General features: G+C 36.4%; 1 protein-coding gene across 6 annotated transcripts; it reads right to left on the bottom strand.

Annotated features, from left to right (window-relative positions):
• Nucleotides 6,904–18,364, bottom strand: LOC109226899 (ureide permease 1-like). 6 transcript variants are annotated; one of them, XM_019391804.1, is made up of 8 exons: nt 18,164–18,364; nt 12,127–12,429; nt 9,893–10,031; nt 9,590–9,764; nt 9,202–9,245; nt 9,017–9,114; nt 8,036–8,410; nt 6,904–7,329 (listed from the first exon to the last, which is right to left on the bottom strand). In XM_019391804.1, exons 2-8 carry the CDS (start codon nt 12,361–12,363, stop codon nt 7,177–7,179), a joined length of 1,221 nt encoding a protein of 406 aa, XP_019247349.1. In that variant the 5' UTR covers nt 12,364–12,429; nt 18,164–18,364; the 3' UTR covers nt 6,904–7,176. The 6 variants fall into 6 exon arrangements, with proteins under 6 accessions (XP_019247349.1, XP_019247348.1, XP_019247352.1 ...); XM_019391803.1 differs by having other exon boundaries at nt 12,127–12,641; XM_019391807.1 differs by lacking the exon at nt 18,164–18,364 and adding an exon at nt 13,889–14,374.

Consider the following 18,601-nt stretch of genomic DNA (forward strand, 5'->3'; position numbering starts at 1 on the left):
TTTTTCGAGCAAGCATCTTTACTCGCCTTCTCCTAGGTTGAGGGGTGGTGCTGGGTTGAGGAGTAGTGGAGGAATCGCGAGGGGGGGGGGGGGTAGGTGGAGGAGGTGTGCTTGGGGTTATCTTGGGGGGTTTGTCATTCTCTCTAGATTCTGAAAAGGATTGGAGGTTTGAGTTTTGGAAGAGAAGAGAAGAGAAGACAAAAAATTTTGACGGTTTTTGAAAATTATGGGAGAGTGACAGTGGTGATGATGATGAATTTAAAAGAGGAGGGCAATTAATACACAACGACAACTTTTAGTAGTCAAATAGAAGTCTAATCACCCTGAAATTGCAGGTTGAATAGGCGGTTAGGCTTCCCTAGAATCTAGGCATTATAACACGGTGAGGATTCTAGTTGAAATGGAACTGGTTCAAACTTAAAAGGATAGGCTTTTGATGTTTTTGAATGAAGGTAGGACTCTGCTCATGAATTAAATATTAGTATTTCAAATTGTGCAGAGTGTAGAAAACATACCTTGTTATTCAGATAAGCCAGTACTAATGAACCAGGTTCTTCACTGAGAATCTTCTTGATCATGTCTCAATTTTGTTAAAATAGAGAAAATTTTGTTAGAGATCAGTGAGTCATATTAACACATGGCAGAGGAGTATACTATTTACAGTATGAGACTGAGCAAAGATTAATCTAGTTATTTACACAAGTTCCAGATTTTCTAACCAAAAAAATTTCCCTTTTTTTTCATTGTGCATTCTGAACTGGTTCCATTAGGTGATCTTAATCATCCCTAATTCTAACCTGTTCATTTCAAAGTTCTCTCTACTCAGTGCTTTTGTAAAGATGTCAGCAATCTGCTTATCAGTAGCACAAAACTCTACAGTGATCAAGTCTTTCTCATAGTTGTCCCTCAAAAAATGGTGCCTAACATCTATGTGCTTAGTTCTCTTATGATGAATCGGGTTCTTTGTCATACTAATAGCACTAGTGTTATCACAAAAAATAGGGATGCAACCAACATTAATTTCAAAATCCATTAATTGCTGTTTGATCCACAACAATTAAGCACAGCATGAAGCAGCAGCAACATACTCAACTTCAGCAGTAGATAAGGCCACTGAATTTTGCTTTTTAGTAGCCCATGACACAAGACATGAACCAAGAAAGTGTGCCATACTTGAGGTGCTCTTCCTGTCTACAAGGAAACCTGCATAGTCAGCGTCAGCATATCCCACTAGGTTAAAGTTACTACCTTTTGGATACCAAAACCAAAGGTCAGTGGTGCCTTTCAAGTATCTCAATATTCTCTTGATAGCAGTCAAGTGGGATGCTTTTGGATTTGCTTGAAATCGAGAACAATGTCAGGTCTGCTAGCAGTAAGATACAAAAGTGAACCAATCATACCCTTATACAACTTCTGATCAACAGATGAACCAGGTTCATCTATGTCCAATTTTGTGGCTGTTGCTATAGGAGTATCTATTTCCTTTGATTCTTCCATTTTAAACTTCTTAAGCAACTCTTTTACATATTTCTGCTGATTGATCATAGTTCCATTTGAGTCTTGTTTAATTTGCAAGCCTAAAAAGAAATTAAGCTCACCCATCATACTCATTTCAAATTCACTCCCCATTAGTTTAGCAAATTCCTTACTTAGTTTTTCAGTAGTTGCTCCAATAATTATGTCATCAACATATATCTGTACTACTAGAAGATCTTTACCTTTTTCCCTCGAGAATAGAGTGTTATCAATTTTCCTCTCTTGTAGCCATGTTCAAGCAAAAATTTTGATAGTCGTTCATACCATACTCTAGGAGCCTGCTTGAGTCCATAGAGTGCCTTGTCAAGTCTATATACAAGATCAGGACACTCCTTGCTTTCAAACCCTAGAGGTTGCGTGACAAACACTTCTTGCTTTAAGTAGCCATTGAGGAGGCACTCTTGACATCCATCTGGTGAAGAGTAAATTCCATGTGTGCAGCAAAGGCTATGAGGAGTCTTATTGCTTCCAACCTTGCAACTGGAGCAAAGGTCTCATCATAGTCTATGCCCTCCTCTTGGCTATAACCTTGAACCACCAATCTTGCATTGTTCCTTGTAACAGTTCCATCTTCATCAAGTTTGTTTCTGAAGACCCATTTAGTGCCAATTACTGATCTGTCCTTGGGTCTTGGAACCAGATGCCAAACTTGACTCCTTTCAAACTGGTTGAGTTCATCTTGCATTGCATTTACCCAGTCTGCATCCTGCAAAGCTCTCAACAACATTTTTAGGTTCAATAAGAGATAAGAAAGCATCAAAAGCACAAAGATTCTTTAATGAAGATCTAGTTTTAATTCCAGAGGTTGGATCAGTAATTATGTTCTCAATGGGATGAGAACTTTGGTACTTGTAAGGTTTCTCAACCAACTGATTTCCTCTTGATGTTTTTCCAATATTTTGTTGCTGAGCAACAGGATCATGGACAGGTTCCATTGAGATATTAGATTCAGTTCCTCTTTGTTCAGTTCCCCCTGTTAGGTTGCCGTGGATGGAAGGACCTATTCCTTCTTCTGGTGCAACTTCAGCCTGGGCTGTGATTTCATCTAAACTTTTTACCAGCCCAATAGCTTCATCTTCATCTTCATGTTCTTGTCTCTCAGAAAGAATGTTAGTTTCATCAAAAACCACATGTACACTTTCTTCTACACACATAGTTCTTTTGTTGTACTCTTTATAAGCTTTGCTATGTGAAGAATATCCCAAGAATACTCCCTCATTACTTCTGGGATCAAACTTACCTAGGGAGTCCTTTCCATTGTTGTGCACAAAGCACTTGCATCCAAATGCCCTAAGATGGGATATATTTGGTTTTCTCCCTTTAAGTAACTCATAGGGAGTCTTCTCTACAAGAGGTCTAGTCATGCACCTATTAATGATGTAACATGCAGTGTTTACAGCTTCTGCCCAGAAGCTATGGGGCAGTTTACTAGAAAGAAGCATAGTCCTAGCCATATCTTCAAGTGTCTTATTCTTTCTTTCAACTACTCCATTTTGTTGTAAAGTCTTAGGGGCAGAAAAATTATGATCTATGCCATGCACATCACAAAATTCAGCAAACTTAGCATTTTCAAATTCAGTTCCATGATCAGACCTAATTGATGCAAGTTGATTACCTAGTTGTTTTTGAGTTTTTCTAACAAAAGAAGTAAACATGTCAAATGCTTCATCTTTAGATGTTAAAAACAATGTCCACGTAAACCTAGAGTAATCATCAACAAGCACCATCACATATCTTTTACCACCTCTGCTTAATGTTCTCATTGGAGCACAGAGATCCATATGGACCAGCTCCATCGATCTGGTCGTGCTTACCACTTTCTTGCATTTAAAAGAGGATCTTACCTGCTTCCCCCTTGCACAAGCCTCGCAAACTTTGTCTTCCTTAAACTTGATGTTAGGCAGCCCTATCACCAGGTCCTTGGAGACTAATTTGTTGAGTTGACTTAGACTTACATGTCCAAGTCTCTTGTGCCAAAGGAGGGGATCATTGTCCAACACACTTAAGCAAGTGAGTTCATTTTCTGAGAGAGTGGACAGATCTACAATGTATATATTGTTTACTCTTTTTCCCTGCAAAACAATCTTGTCAGTGGTAAGATTTATCACAAAATATTTGGTAGAGGTGAATGCTACCAAGTTACCTCTGTCACACAGTTGTGATACACTGATTAGGCTATATTTCAAGCCAACTATCAAATAGACATTCTCAATGGAGTGTGAGTCTGTCTTACCTACCTTTCCAACCCCAATGATCTCGCCTTTCTTACCATTTCCAAAGGAGACATTACCCCCTTTGAGGTCCTCAAGTGAAAGGAACTTGTTCTTGCTTCAAGTCATATGCTTTGAGCAGCCACTATCCATGTACCATACTTGACTGCTCCCTTTCACTTGGACCTGCAAAAGGAAATCAGGGGTTAGTCTTAAGAACCCAAACCAGTTTGGGTCCCTTTCTATAGGCAAAAGGGTGAATTAATTCTTTTTAGCCCATCCTGGAAGCCTATTCTTCCCTTGAACAAATGTTTTGTTCTTTTGACTAGCCTTTTCTTTTGCAGTACATTCACTTTCTTAGTGACCAGTCTTACCACAGTATGTGCAGATTTTATTCTCAGGAAGTGTGATGTACTTGCTTTTGGGATCCCACTTAGGTACAAGGATCCCGTAGCCAAGTCCTCTCTTATTGCTACTATGGTGTTCTTGTAGCCGTGAAAGTGCATCAGAGGACCTATTCCATTTACAAGTTCTGTCTAGCTCGTGCTTGACCTTGCTTAGATCTTCCTTTAGGACTCTTATCTGTTCATCTCTTTTGTACAACTCATCTTTCATTTTTCCTAGATTTTCTTCTAAAGTGAGATGTGTGTGATCAGCTTTCTTTTTACCTGTTCCTAATTTCAGTTTTAAATTTTCAAATCTAAGCTCTAACACAGTGGTGTCAAGTTCAAGAACCTGGTTCTTTAACTCAGCATTTTTACTATCACTTTCACTAGCCCTAAGTTCCAGATTCTTGCACTTAGCTCTCAAAATCACACACTCCTTAGACAACTGTTCCTTTTCATTGTTTATGACCTCAGATTCATCAATAAAATCCAGAAGTAACTCAGATATACTTTCTTTGGACAAAAACTTAATCTTGTCTTTAAGATGAATTATACTTACCTCAGATTCCTCGTCAGATTCTCCAATGGCCATAAGTGCTTGTTCATCTCCATCTTTATCCTCTGAATCTTCATCTGAACTTTCTCCCCAGGCAGCAACCATAGCCTTTGTTGATCCTTTATTCTTCTTGGGATGAACGTGTTCCTTCTTCCTATTTCTTCGTTCAGCCCTTTCATTCTTCCATTCAATTTCTCACTGAGGGCAGTTCTCGATGTGATGATCAGTATTACCACACTTGTAGCATCCCTCGTTGGTCTGTTTTTTAGGAACCCTTGGTTTGTTGTAGCTTGCACCTCTTGAGGAACCCTTTCCTCTCATTAGATACTTCTTGTAATCCTTTGTGATCATAGCCATTTCATACTCTTCAAGATCAGCACCTTCAGTGATTCTGAGAGCCAGGCTCCTTTCCTTCTTGGGTGCATCCATAAGTTCATAGGCAGTGAGATTTCCAATTAGCTCGTCCAACTTAAGGGTGACAATGTTCTTTGATTCCTGAATTGCAGTGATTTTGCTTTCCCAAGTGACTGGCAAAACCCTTGTCAAAATCTTCTTAACTTTGTCTTCTTCAAGAATAACCCTTCCAAGAGACTTAAGTTCATTTGTTAGTATGATGAACCTTGTATACATCTCTTGAATGGTTTCTCCTTCCTTCATGGTGAAATTCTCATATTGAGAATATAGCAGTGTTCCTCTTGATCTCTTCACTTGAGGAGTTCCTTCGTAAGCCACTTGCAGAGTGTCCCATATTTCCTTAGCAGTGGTACAACTTTGAATTCTACTGTACTCGTCTGGACCAAGTCCACACACAAGCCTTTTCTTGGCCTTAACATTCTTTTTCCACTTCCTCAAGTCCTCAGCATTGCAGTCAGCTCTTGTCTTTGGCACGTCTACTCCTTCAACATTCTTCTTTATGGTAGCCAGGGGACCATCGGTAACAATATCCCATAGCTAATAGTCTTCTCCGATGATGTGATTTCTCATCCTGTTTTTCCACCAGGAGTAGTACTGGCCATTAAAGAGTGAAGGCTTAGCAGTGGATTGTCCTTCCCAATTTCCAGGTGGTGCACTCATCTTGATCTGTTCCTAAGGTGTTAACCTCTTCAAGGATAACCCGCTCTGATACCAATTGATGTTTTATACTTCAATACAACACAAGAGGGGGTGATTTGTGTGGTGACCAATTTTTCGCTTAAACTGATTATGGAAGGACGTGGTTCTTCTAAGTGTTCCTTAACCTACTATTGCAGAAATAGTAAATGCGGAAAGTAAAGAACAGAAGTATTTTACGTGGAAAACACCTGGCTCAAAAGGTGAAAAAACCACGACCTACTTTCCAGTAGGACTTTGCCAAACTCTCCATTAAAATCACTGAGCCAAAAACTGCATTTACAAAAACTCTTTTGTAAACCTAGGACTAACTCTAATCCCGTTGTAACACACAGCCTCTAAGTGTTGCGAAAACTTCAAGTTAACTCTAACTTGAATACTCCGAGTACCTATTACAATTGCCTCTAGATAAAGTTGAAAGGTACAATGTGAAAACACCTACTACAATTGAACTAGAATAAAAGACAGACACTTGGAACTGGTTCTTCTATCTGGTTCATGTAGCTTCAGGTTTGCACACTTGAATCACACACGAACTGCTTGCAAAATTGCCTTGCTATTTTGCTCTCAATTCACGTTTAACTTCTGCTTATGTGCGTTACCTGTAAAAGAAAACAACACTAACATTTATAGAGTTAGTAAATAGAGATTGACTAGAATTCTGATGCTACTCTTCCTTGGTGGAAGAGTTCTAGTTGATTTCAACCTCTAACTCCTTCCATTTCTTAGTAAGGAGTCCTTCTCCTTATCATTTATGCAACCTTTTCGATCAGGATCAGGAGATATCAAATCTGTCAAGTTAGGTTTATCTCCTTCACGTGCATCCCACATGCTTAAGTCTATCCACATCTTTGCTCCACTGAGATGGACCTAGTTCATGTCTGAGTTCCTTTGTCAGTCTTCAAAACTAACATTTACTTTGGCCAACAACGCTGGTTATTAGTTTACCACAACCCTTCTCCTTTATTCGGGCTTATGAGTTTTAAACTAGCTAAGAGCAACTATATGAATCAATAATCATCTTTTTAGTTCATACGATTCATCATACTATCTGATTTCTACTGAATTGAACTGAACTTGAATGGTTGAACAGAAGAATAATTGCTAAGGACACAATTGTTTTCAGGAAAATTCAGATTCCATTAACTTCACATAAGAAAGAGCTTTTGAAATACATTCGGGGATACATAAGCCAATTTAACATGCTAACTCTATGTCGAATCAAACACCATCGTATAAACGAGAGGAGTAAAAAAAATCAATCCTACTCATTCGTTCGACTAAATTATTCCCCTAATTTCAAGGGTGCAACAAGAAAAAGGTAAACATGATATGTACAGAAAACATTATATTGGTTTTCTTACTATTATACACATGGCTACTTCCGATGCCCTGACGACGCCATGAGAATCGCGACAGCTACTATGAACATAAACAACATGCCCGCGAGGAGTGTATATGTTTTTCTTGACGATCTTCTGTACTCTCCAAATAAAATTACACCCCAAAATGTGCTCACAAGAGGCAGCGCCTGAAATTTTCCACATATTTCAAATGACTAAGTGTGTTTAACACAAAGAATCATATATAGTAATCAACAACAACAACAACAACAAACCGGGGTCTGGGAAGGGGGTAGAGTGTACGCAGACCTTACCCCTACCTAGTGAAGGTAGAGAGGTTGTTTCCGATAGACCAATTATATATAGTAATCAATCCGATAATATCTATATACGCCTTCCGTTTCATTTTATGTGCACCTGTTTCACTAGTTATAGAGTTTAAGAAATAAAGAAAGCCTTGTAGAACTTCTGGTCTTAAACATATCATGACCCATTTGTGCGGCTGTAAGATTGTGTCATTAAAGGTAAAATCAGAAGTTTAAAGTGTGTCATTCTTTTTTGGAACAGACTAAAAAGGAAAAAGTTACATAAACTGGAATACAAGGAATATTTTTTAACATCAATAATTTCTAGAATTAGCAGGTTGTAAAGAGTTGTCAAGTGTATGTTTTTCCTTTTTTCAGATTCTTTAGTGGGAAGTTCAATATGTAACTCCGCTACATGAGTTTTGCAGAGCGGTAATAAACTCAGGTAAAGGAGGAAGGTTCCTTATGATGATTGGATAGACCGGAATTAATGTAGTGGATTCACATAGTCAACTCAAAATTTCTTGGGAATCGAGGCGTAGTTGAAATACATTAATTGAAAGTCTAAGCCATCGATAAATGTACAAACCTGAACAGCATCTGCAGCTGCGTATCCAGCAGCTTGACCCCCCATGAATTGAAGACCATTGCCAAAACCACACAAAAGTCCAGCCAAAAGGGCCCAACCTCTGCCATTCCAGTCGTTGAGATAAGCCTTGATCGACGACTTGGGTGCATTTAGTATAGGGTAGTATAAGAAAGTGAGGTTCAAAATCATGGCAATCACAAAACAAAATGATGAGAAGTAGAAAAATGCTGTATAGACAGTCAAGTGTGGAACTCCATCTTTAAGAGTATGCCATTGATCATTTGTCGCTAGGTTAAATGCAGGCGAAAACAGAGAGAAGCAAATCCCAGCAAAGAAGGTTATGGCCAAACCAATGAACGTCCCCTTCCCGAAAACCTGCAAGCAGACATTGGAATACAACAATTAGGATGTAACGACAATATATTTCACGAAGACATAAGTAGGTTCTTCTGTTGGTGTTACACCTAAAGTATATTCATATTTGCCAAGAGTCTTCTTAGTCTGGTTAGAGACTTATAGGCAAGTATAGCGATAAAGTGTGATTTTTGGAGAATCACTATTTTAGACTGCCCTTAGTTTCTTTTTTTCTTGTTTCCCAGCCGGTGTCATTGGCGCCCGACTAAATCAAGATTCGCCTCAGGAAGTCCCACATTTGGGGGGAGGGGTAAACCGCTCCCTAACAAAGGCGCTCCATACCCAGGGTTCGAACCCGAGACTTTTGGTTAAGGCTAGACTACCTTGATTTTGCCCACACAGATAAATGTCTAGAAGCGAAGTAGTATTGGAAGGATTTGCACTTGAATAGAGCAGAATTGTCACAAAGGATCCTTATACGTGATACACATCTTTGTTTGAGATTGAGGCATAGTGGATTGATAAGTAATTATTCTAAGTAGCACATCTGTAAAAAAAAATCTGCAGTAAGCTCAAATTTAATGGTGAAGAAAAACATGAAAATGCAATAAGAAAAAGAATTCTGACCTTGATTGATCTCCTGTTCTCGAGTTCTATAAGGAAAGCCGCAGTCCCAAATTTGGCCTTCCCAGAAGAACCACCATCCTCCAGATCATTTGTACTACCTGAGGATATTCAGCATTCTCAAATTGATAAGAATATAATGTAGAAGATATGGGAATTCAAATTTCAGATGCTCTGGCTCACAATACCTGTATTAAAATTTGTTTGTTTGAAGGAAGAAATTCCATTAGTCCTGCAAATGTGCAATTAAATTGGACATCAATTTCCTGTGATTATTGGCTATGTTGCTCAGATTCTCCAAAAATGTCACCCGGGGCGTGTCGGTTCCTCCTGAAGTAGTGTATTTTTGGAGGATCCGACATGAGTGCGGCAACATTTTGGAGAGTCCGCTCAACATAGGTTATTTGTCAAATTTTATAACAGCAAAGACTCTTAAAATGTTAACATGGACCTAAAGCCGGAAAAAAAGTCGATTTCCTTAAAATTTTATTTACTGGTTAAAATGATCAGAAGAAAGGAAACCATAAACGTTATAAGAATTAAACAGGGAAGTATGCATAGCATACAGATGCATACCCGTTTCCGTCTTTGCAGTCATTTGAATAGTCATCAAGCTTGGTTTTGTTATCAGCATTGTTGGACGAATGAACAGCAGAGCCTAAGCAAACAGCAATCAAGAAACATCCAACTCCAGGAAAAAGAATCTCGGCTTTGTTAATTTTGTCATCAAGGTAATAATTCAACGTCGTTCCTGTCATAACCAAAAGAATAGTCCACGTCATGTTTCAAACCTCGCCTTAGCACCACCCCACCCCGGCCAGAGAAGACAGTCACTGACTCACTTCAGAAAAATAGAAGTTGCTGAAGTTAAAATGATACCTATAACAACTGTAATGCTAGCAGAGACCACTTCAGTGACTGACAAACCAACAAAAGCCCAAGCATATTGAGTTGAGAGGTTCCCAAGGCTGAGGACCATCCCTCCGGCCATTGCAAACAAGACACTCGGCCAATTATCCTGCAATGTTCATTGATAATAGTAAACGCAATATCAAAAGATATAGGAAGTTCAGAAAAGCTTGTTATTGGGCATATTTAACTATGAACAACACTATACGAGACCTATGACATGTAGATGGAAAGTAACTATTAGAAGAGACCTTTGAACACAAGACAAATCCTGTCCCAAAAGGATACCCTATCTTAACAGAAAAAAGGTGCACTAAGCTCCTGCATTGTGTGGGGTCCAGGGAAGGACCAGAAAACATTAGGTCTTATGTACACAACCTTACATTGTGCAAGAAGCTGTTTTCACGGTTTGACCCTGTGACCTTGAAGGTCACATGGTAGCAACTTTTACCATTGCGCCAAGGCTCCCCTTCTCCTATCATAGTAGAAGCATGACGTAATCTAAAAGAAGAAATGTTAGTTAATAGTAGCACATCTTTGCTGCTTCAGTAGCGAGGACCTCTTGATGACATGGTAAAGTTAATCAGAAGCGCATAGTACAAGTGACAGTCAAACTTGAAGTTGAGTTTGGAAAATCCTATCAGGTAAATTGATGAAAGAACATGTGAATAAATCAAACTCCAGGTTATGTAGAGGCAAATTTAGCAGAAAAGGCAACAGAAGAACAGATGAATATGAATAGTATTACTCTGAAACAATGTTTTAAAAGGCGGGGGCGTGAGGCGAAGCGTTTTACCTTTGACGAGGCGAGGCGTAAGCTCTGAGACATGGGGCGTAAGTCCCACAGATCTTTAAATTATACTATTTTCAAGAATTTTAAGATAGTATAAAATAAAAAATAATTATAAAGATTACATTAAAATCACAAAAATTATAACAAATAATCTATTTAAAATATTTATAAATTATAGTTCAACTATGAATAACAAGAAAAGTATGACAAATATTATAATATGCAAATTAGCCGCAACGTCGTTACAACTCAAACATCAAAAGTGATGTACTTCGATACGAAATCTTATATGTATCTCTTAATGAGTAATGAATCTTGAAAGAATTTCGATATTATAATTTGATATTTTTCTTAAAATACTCCTTTTATTTAATATGCTTTCTATTTGAAAGAGAATTTTTATAAAAACATAATTCATAATTTAAATATGATTCTGTAGCATCATTTATTTTTAAGTTTCAACAAGTTAATAAAGTGACACATAATTTACCATACAATACCATGATGACTAATTATTTGTAAATAATTACTAGCTAATATTGGGCTATTAGATTAATAAGTATTGTATCTCGTGAACATGAAAAAATAATATTTCAAAAAAATTATAAAATAAATATGGACTATTATATAGTAAAGACATAACAAAAGTTAATAAATAAATAATTTTTAAATGAAAGATTTATCTAAAATTAACTATTATATCAGTCTTAGTGGATAACGTGCAATAATTTTTATTTTAATTATGACATAAAATACTCTCAACTTAATGATTTATGATTAAGAAAAAAGTAATTTTGAATTAAGAAAATTTGAGTATTTACAAGGTTATTTACATACAATTGCATAAAGCTTTATTAGGCGAGCCCAGTACGCTGGGCGTGCCCGGGGCGTAAGCCCCCGAGGCGTAAGTCTCACGGAACTAAGCCCCACACATAAGCCCAGGGGCGTTTTACGAGTGCTCCGCCCCGGGCGAGTCCCAATTCTGCCTTTTAAAACAGAGCTCTGAAACATGATCTTAAATGAATTGGTAAAAGCTCATACATATCTCTCTTCAAAAATAATATGAATCATCCCCTAATTTAACTCTACCTATCAAGCAAATGTATATACTTTCCGGTCGTCATTGTATAGCACAATAAGAAATTGCTGCTGCTTTATTAATATAGTTCTGTACTCACTTGGAAGAGAATACTACACTTATTCGTATGTTGTCTTTATCATGTCAAAAGCAGCAATATGTTTCTTGTGCTCCCAACAATGGAAGAGGTTGTAGGTATTCCATTTGCCAATTGAACAATGCACTAAATTGAAAACTAAAAACATTGACTTAAAAAATACAATTGGTAGCTAGCATCAATGCCTAGTCCAATTTGAAAACAAATCAAGCTCTTGACTTTGAAGGGGCACTAACCTGAGAGAGTTGAGTGAGGAAATCAGGCATTTCTGGTGTGCTTGGCCCAAACTGACCAAAGGTTAAAGCAATGATCACAGCAGCCAACAGATTGGTAATGGTATAATCAAGGTAAGTATGTTGAGGAAGACGCCCTCGTCTTTCGAGCAGAGTCAATAAAGCTGGCCATGTCCCTAACAATAACAGAGACAATAGCATACAAGCTATAGCCCCTCCTTTGCTCTCTACCATATACATCTTCAATCCACTAGATAATATAACTTCAGGTGAAAGTATTACCAACTTGGGAACTCTCCAAAAGTCCTAGCCAAAGAAGAAGAGGGACAAAAAGAGGAAAAACATTGAAGATTCAATCTTTTAATTGTTTCAACAGATTAACAACACTGCCAAATTCATTGCCTGCAGCAAGTATCAATGAAATGGGAAATCAGCAAACAGCTCCGCCACTGCCGTGGGGACCACATCCCCAGAGACAGGGAACTGGGATTTGTCATATACATATCTGTGTCTGCACCCTAAGAAACCACAAAGATAGAAACTTTACCAATCTGTTTACCAAGAAAAAAGTAGCATACTCACAAAATTCCCCACACACAGTTGAGAAAAAGAAATATGAACGATCTTGAATATATAACAAGAAAATATCTAGTGATCCCAACAACAACAACTACTGCGCCTCAGTCCTAAACAAGTTGGGGTCGACGATATGAAACCTCACAGCTTTCATTTAAGCTCAACTTATATACAACAACAACAACAACAAACCCAGTGAGTTCCCATAAGTGGGACCTGGAGAGGGTAAGATGTACGTTACCCCTACCCTAGAAGGGCAGAGAGACGGCTTCCGATAGACCCTCGGCTGGAAAATAAGCTCAACTCGTATGATCAAGAAAATTTCTGGTGATATAAGAACAAAAATTGCTGCATATAGAGTTTGCTAACACTTTTGAGGAATTGGAATCAGCATAATAGGATCTTTGCTTAGTAGTTGAGTGACATGCACTTATTGCAATTCTGTAAAAAGATTTCATGATCAAGAAATTTCTACTTTAATTTCTACTATTTAAAAGGAAATCATTGACTACAAAATTATAGCCTTTCACAAACCATTTCAATTGAAGAATCAAGTCTTCCTCCTCAAATATCAGCCTAATTACTCACCATTTCAGATTGTAAAAGGGAATCAAGAATCTTTAACAAAAACAAAAAGGTAAAAATACAAAACAGTGAACACTTTTTTGGACTTAACCACCATTTGGGCCACCAAATATCCATTTGTTGCTTCTCAAACATGAAAACCACTCACCATATCAAAAAGCCAAAAGGGTATCAAAAACTTAAATTTTTTAATCATAAAAAAGAATCTTTCAACATCAAACTATATATACAAACAAAGTTTTCGTGCAAACACAAGCAACACCCCCGAGACGGATCTAGGATTTTTGTTCTACGGGTTCAATATTTAAAATTATGGTTTCATATTTACTATTTACTGCAATTTTAGTGATTTTTTCCACATAAATTTATGCTCCATTTGAACCCAGTAGTTCTATGGTGCATTCGCCACTGGCAACAGCAACAACAACAAATCCAGCGAAATCCAACACGTGGGGTTTCCCCGATAGTATGCACGCAGTCCTTACCCCTACCTCGAGAAAGTAGAAAGGTTGTTTCCGATAGAACGTCGGCTAAGAAAACACAAGCAACAGCAACACAAAAAAATAGATTTTTTTCACCCCAAAGAAAAAGATAGATAACCAACCGATATTAAAAGACCCCACCAAAAGGATTTTCAAGAACCCCACTTGTTAACAAGAATGGAACTCCAAAATGTACAGCAAAATGAGGATCTCTGAAGAGCAAAGTGAGATTTGGATAAGTGGGAAGCATTGGTTTTTGGTAACTACAAAAAGAGCAGTGAATATGTATAATTATAGAAACTGCCATTATTGTATATACTTGGGATATGAAATCAATGAAGATATATAATATTTTTGTAACAAATGATTGATTTACTTCTCATGGTGTCAGAATCTTGGCTGTCGGATTCTTGGAATCTGACGGTTAATAATTAAGGTTGTTGCTCTAATATGTGACCATGTGGACATTATTATCGGCGGTCAAATTGGATATTGACAATTTTGAGTGGACGTCACCTTTACACTTACCCCAAATGAAAGGGAAAATTTAGTACTTCACCTTATTTATTGGGTGATTGTTGAAAGTTGAAATATGGAAATTTATGGGTTTTTTTTTTGTCTTTTTCTAGTATAGGTCAATGTTTTTTTTTTTTTTTTCTATTTTCTTTTCTATTCTTTTTCAAATTATCTTTCTTTATTTATTCTTTTTTGGTATCTTTCGTTCGTTTTCAACTCTCTCTCACTCTTCCACTCCTTTTTTTCCAAGAGGACTAATGTTTAGTCTAACTGAAGGGACAAACTAGAATAATGTCATATTTTAAAATTACTTATTAATATATAATAATTTTAAAAGTGAATTGTCCTTTCGTTCCGAAAACTAATACTCTATCCGTTCCATTTTAACTGTTGCTTTAGCTCAAAAGAATTATCGCACAATAATTGTCACCTTAGAAATTCAAGATTAAATTTATTAATTGTATACGGTCGAAATCAGGCACCCGATTTTCCAGGCTCGAGGGATAGTCTTAGGTCCGAAGTCAAGTAAGCTCGAGTTCGAGGTCGACAGACTAGACTCGAGCTCGAGTACGGAATGCAATGCCGAAAATAGGAGTGCAAGGAATATCGAAGTTAAGTATGCTCGACCCCGAAATTGTACCGTTATGGATTTGTAACAGAATAAGCTAGATTCCTGCCACGTCCCCAATATCATGGCGCAAATCCCGAAATAGGATTGTACGATTCCGTACTAAGCGGTTTGACAGCTGTGCCAAGAATATTCCTTATTGTAAATAGAAATATACCTTATTTAGCGTTCCCCTATTATATAAAGGGGACCCAATCATTTGTAACATCATCTAATCATTTGCAAAAGAATATACTATCATACATTTCTCTCTTAGTGCTCTTCAGAAGTGTCCCTTACAATTATTGTTCTTACTTTATTACTATTAGTTCATCTCGAGGTCACCACTGCTGAGTAACATTGGTTTGGTTCACTTATTTCTTTCATTTCTACCTTATATTTCTTGATTACTAATTGATATTGAACTAAATTACATATCTTTAAAACCACAAATCAAATTTAATTGTTACTCGTATTTTCGAGGTAAACATTAATTATTTTCAATTATACCCTTAATATTCAAGAAGTAGTACGGAGTAGTTTTTTTTAATAATGTGCAACTCTCAAACAAAACATTTAATAAGGGCAACTTAGTAATCTATACCTTGTAATTGTTTTCTTAAAGAGCATAAAAAAGAGTTAAAACTGATAGTTGAAATGGGACGGATGGAGTAAATATTAAATTACGATAATCAGCGTATAAAAGTGTGGTATAAATTTAAGTCATTTTTCAAAAATTAAAATAAAATTTACAATTTAGAAGCTATTACGTGCGGTGGACACATGTCATTAGTAGGCTGGCTTACATATTCTTCATCAGCTTAACTATATATAACCATATACATATAATGAAAATTTTCAAAATATATATACGTAACTAAGTCCATATCTTTTACCACAAAAAAGAACTAATAAATACAATATTTATTCACTCTCGGCTTTAACCCTTAATTAGAGACTATTAACTTTTGGATTTTCTCATTTCCACTCATTCAAGTGGGAAGGTTTCATAAATAGAAAATGAGAGGGAAAGACTAAGATAGTCCCTTAAGTATGGGCATAGAAGTATTTTTGTCCTTCATCTATACTAGTGAATATATATTTATCTTTGTAAAAGTGGACAGTTTTGATTTATCTCTTAATGGTGCTACTAAAACTAACGGGAAAGACCTAAAATCAACGGCAAGAGTTAAACTAAACTAAAGAAAGAGAAGAGGACCATTTATTCTTTGTAGTCTGTTGTGAAGAATTACTGCTACCAAAACTTTCCTTTTAGAAAATTCATAACAAGTAAAAGACCAAAATGCATAGCAAATTTACGATTCTAACGAAGTTTCCATCTTTCGTTCTCTAACCAAAAACGTAAGTAAAACACATAGATCATAGCTCGCATCTCTTGGGAAATTGGATTACATAAATGTCAAACTAAATTTCGTTGATTAAAGATTTAACCTTTAATTTTTTTTATATCTTTCACAATTTTAGTTGAGAAGAAACATCAAACAAAAAAGAAATTAAAAAAGTAAATAATTTAAAACTTCACGCTTACAGGTATCTTCTTCATCCCCCGTTCCTCATAAAATCCCCGGAAGAAGAAGAAGAATTTATTTTAGAATAATTCTTTGAACATTAGCCAAAATATCATTCTTGAAATTATGAAGATCAAAAGTACCATTCTCTCTTCTCATAAGCAAATTCCTGTTTACATCTTCCACATTGCCACTCATCATGTAAAAGAAAACTTCCGTTAGTTTTAACAATTCTGTTAAGAATAGACCAAAACTGTCTCTTTTACAAAGATAAGGGATATCTTATATTCACTACTAGTATAGATAAAGGACAAAAATATTCCTATGCCCATACTTAAAGGACTAATTAAGTTTTTTCCTCTAGAAAATGACATAAAAAAGTTAGGCATGTGTCAATTAAAGTAATTAGGATATAACTTTTGTTAGGCATTGTTTGAAGTTGAAAAAGTGCGATTAAGGTATAAAGCTTAAATAAATACGTTTTGTACAAAAAGAGCATGAACCTAACATCTCACCAACTTTTCCAACTTGTGAATAACCTGGCTAGGGTGTTTTAAATGTATAAATTCTGGAATTTTTTAACGTTACGTAAGTATAATTTACAAATCCTACCTTTACAAAATGCATACTATTTAAAACTTAATATGCTAAAAACTATATAATTATCAAACTAACTTTTTTAAAGGATGTAAATTATTAATTTTCAACTCATACTTATAGGAGAAGTTTTATTGTGTGCCTCACACGGCTCACATTAGTTGTGTGAGGCTCCTTTTTCTCTCACAAATTTGTGGACCCCAATCTTATATTTCTGGGTCCACAAAACTGTGAGACAAAAAAGATGCCTCATACAACTAGTGTCAGTTGTATGAGACACAAAATAAAATTTTCCAACTTATAGCGACCACTTACCCGTGGTTGGGTATTAACTTATCTGATTGTAGTAGCCAGGGATGTGATGGAATAATAAATGTTTCCTTCAACTTTAGTCAGATCCACATGAGATGTGTAATGCATAGCTAAAAAAACGCCAGTCACTATCTGAATGACTAAACAAATACCAGCTAACGAATCGAACCCCCACCAGTAACTAAGATTGCTCGGGGTTGGAGAAATTTCGGATTCAAGTATTAAAAATAGAGTCTTGATAGGAAGCACAAAAGCCCTCCATAGTGGGTTTTGTAGTACGCGAATTTAAATTAGTCGGACTTGTAAATTAAAAACACCAAATGATTAAACCAAAAAAAAGATCTGATTGCTTAAATGTTCTCTTGTAAGTACTATTTATAAATAAAAATTAAACTATTTTCAAGACATGCTAGACTTTTTTTTAGGTTTGGAGCCCGACTATATCTAAATTTGCGTTATGTTAGGCCCATTTGAGGGGGAAGCGCTCTCCTAACAAAATGTTTTTTCCTCTCCAGGGCTCGAGCCCGAGACATGCTAAGACTTATGAGAACACAAAAATATACTTTGCATTCACCAGCCATTTTACACCCAAAATTCCTTCCTCTCTCTCAAACTTGCAACCCAATTCGCCATGTCTGATTGCCCAAGGGAAACGAAAACGAAAAGGCAAAAAGACAACATTGAACATTTCTTTTTCTAGACTTTACCACCATTTCCCAACCAAAAAAAAAAAAAAAATTGCTATTTCTCAAAAATAAACCACTCATCATGTCAAAAGTCAAGGAGAATTCAGCAAAAACAAGTAAGAATACGAAAGAAATAGATAGATGACATACCAATTAATCATAAAACCCCACCAAAACAATATCCAAGAATTAACTCACTTGATAACAAGAATGGAACTTCAAAAGTAAAGCAAAAGGGTGATATCTTGCAATTGTGAAGAAGCTAGGAAAAGAAGAAGAAAAGGCAAATTAAATAAGAAAAGTGAGATATTGAAAAGTGGGTAGGAATATTGGTAATTGGTAACTAACTACAAAGAGAGAAGGGTATATATATAATCCCAAGTACAATGGGAGCTTATTGTACTTGGGATTATATATATCTATATACATACCAACTATTATTTTGTAGAAATAATTGAAATTTCATAGCTGTTTTCTTGTTCATACTTCAATTAGTATGTGACCATGTGGCCAAAGTCTTCTTCCTCCTTAACATTTGCATTTCATGTGACGATGTTTGAGTAGATACTGAGGATGTCAATGGATATT

Source organism: Nicotiana attenuata, chromosome 6 (assembly GCF_001879085.1).
Source record: "Nicotiana attenuata strain UT chromosome 6, NIATTr2, whole genome shotgun sequence".
NCBI classification, from domain to species: domain Eukaryota; kingdom Viridiplantae; phylum Streptophyta; class Magnoliopsida; order Solanales; family Solanaceae; genus Nicotiana; species Nicotiana attenuata.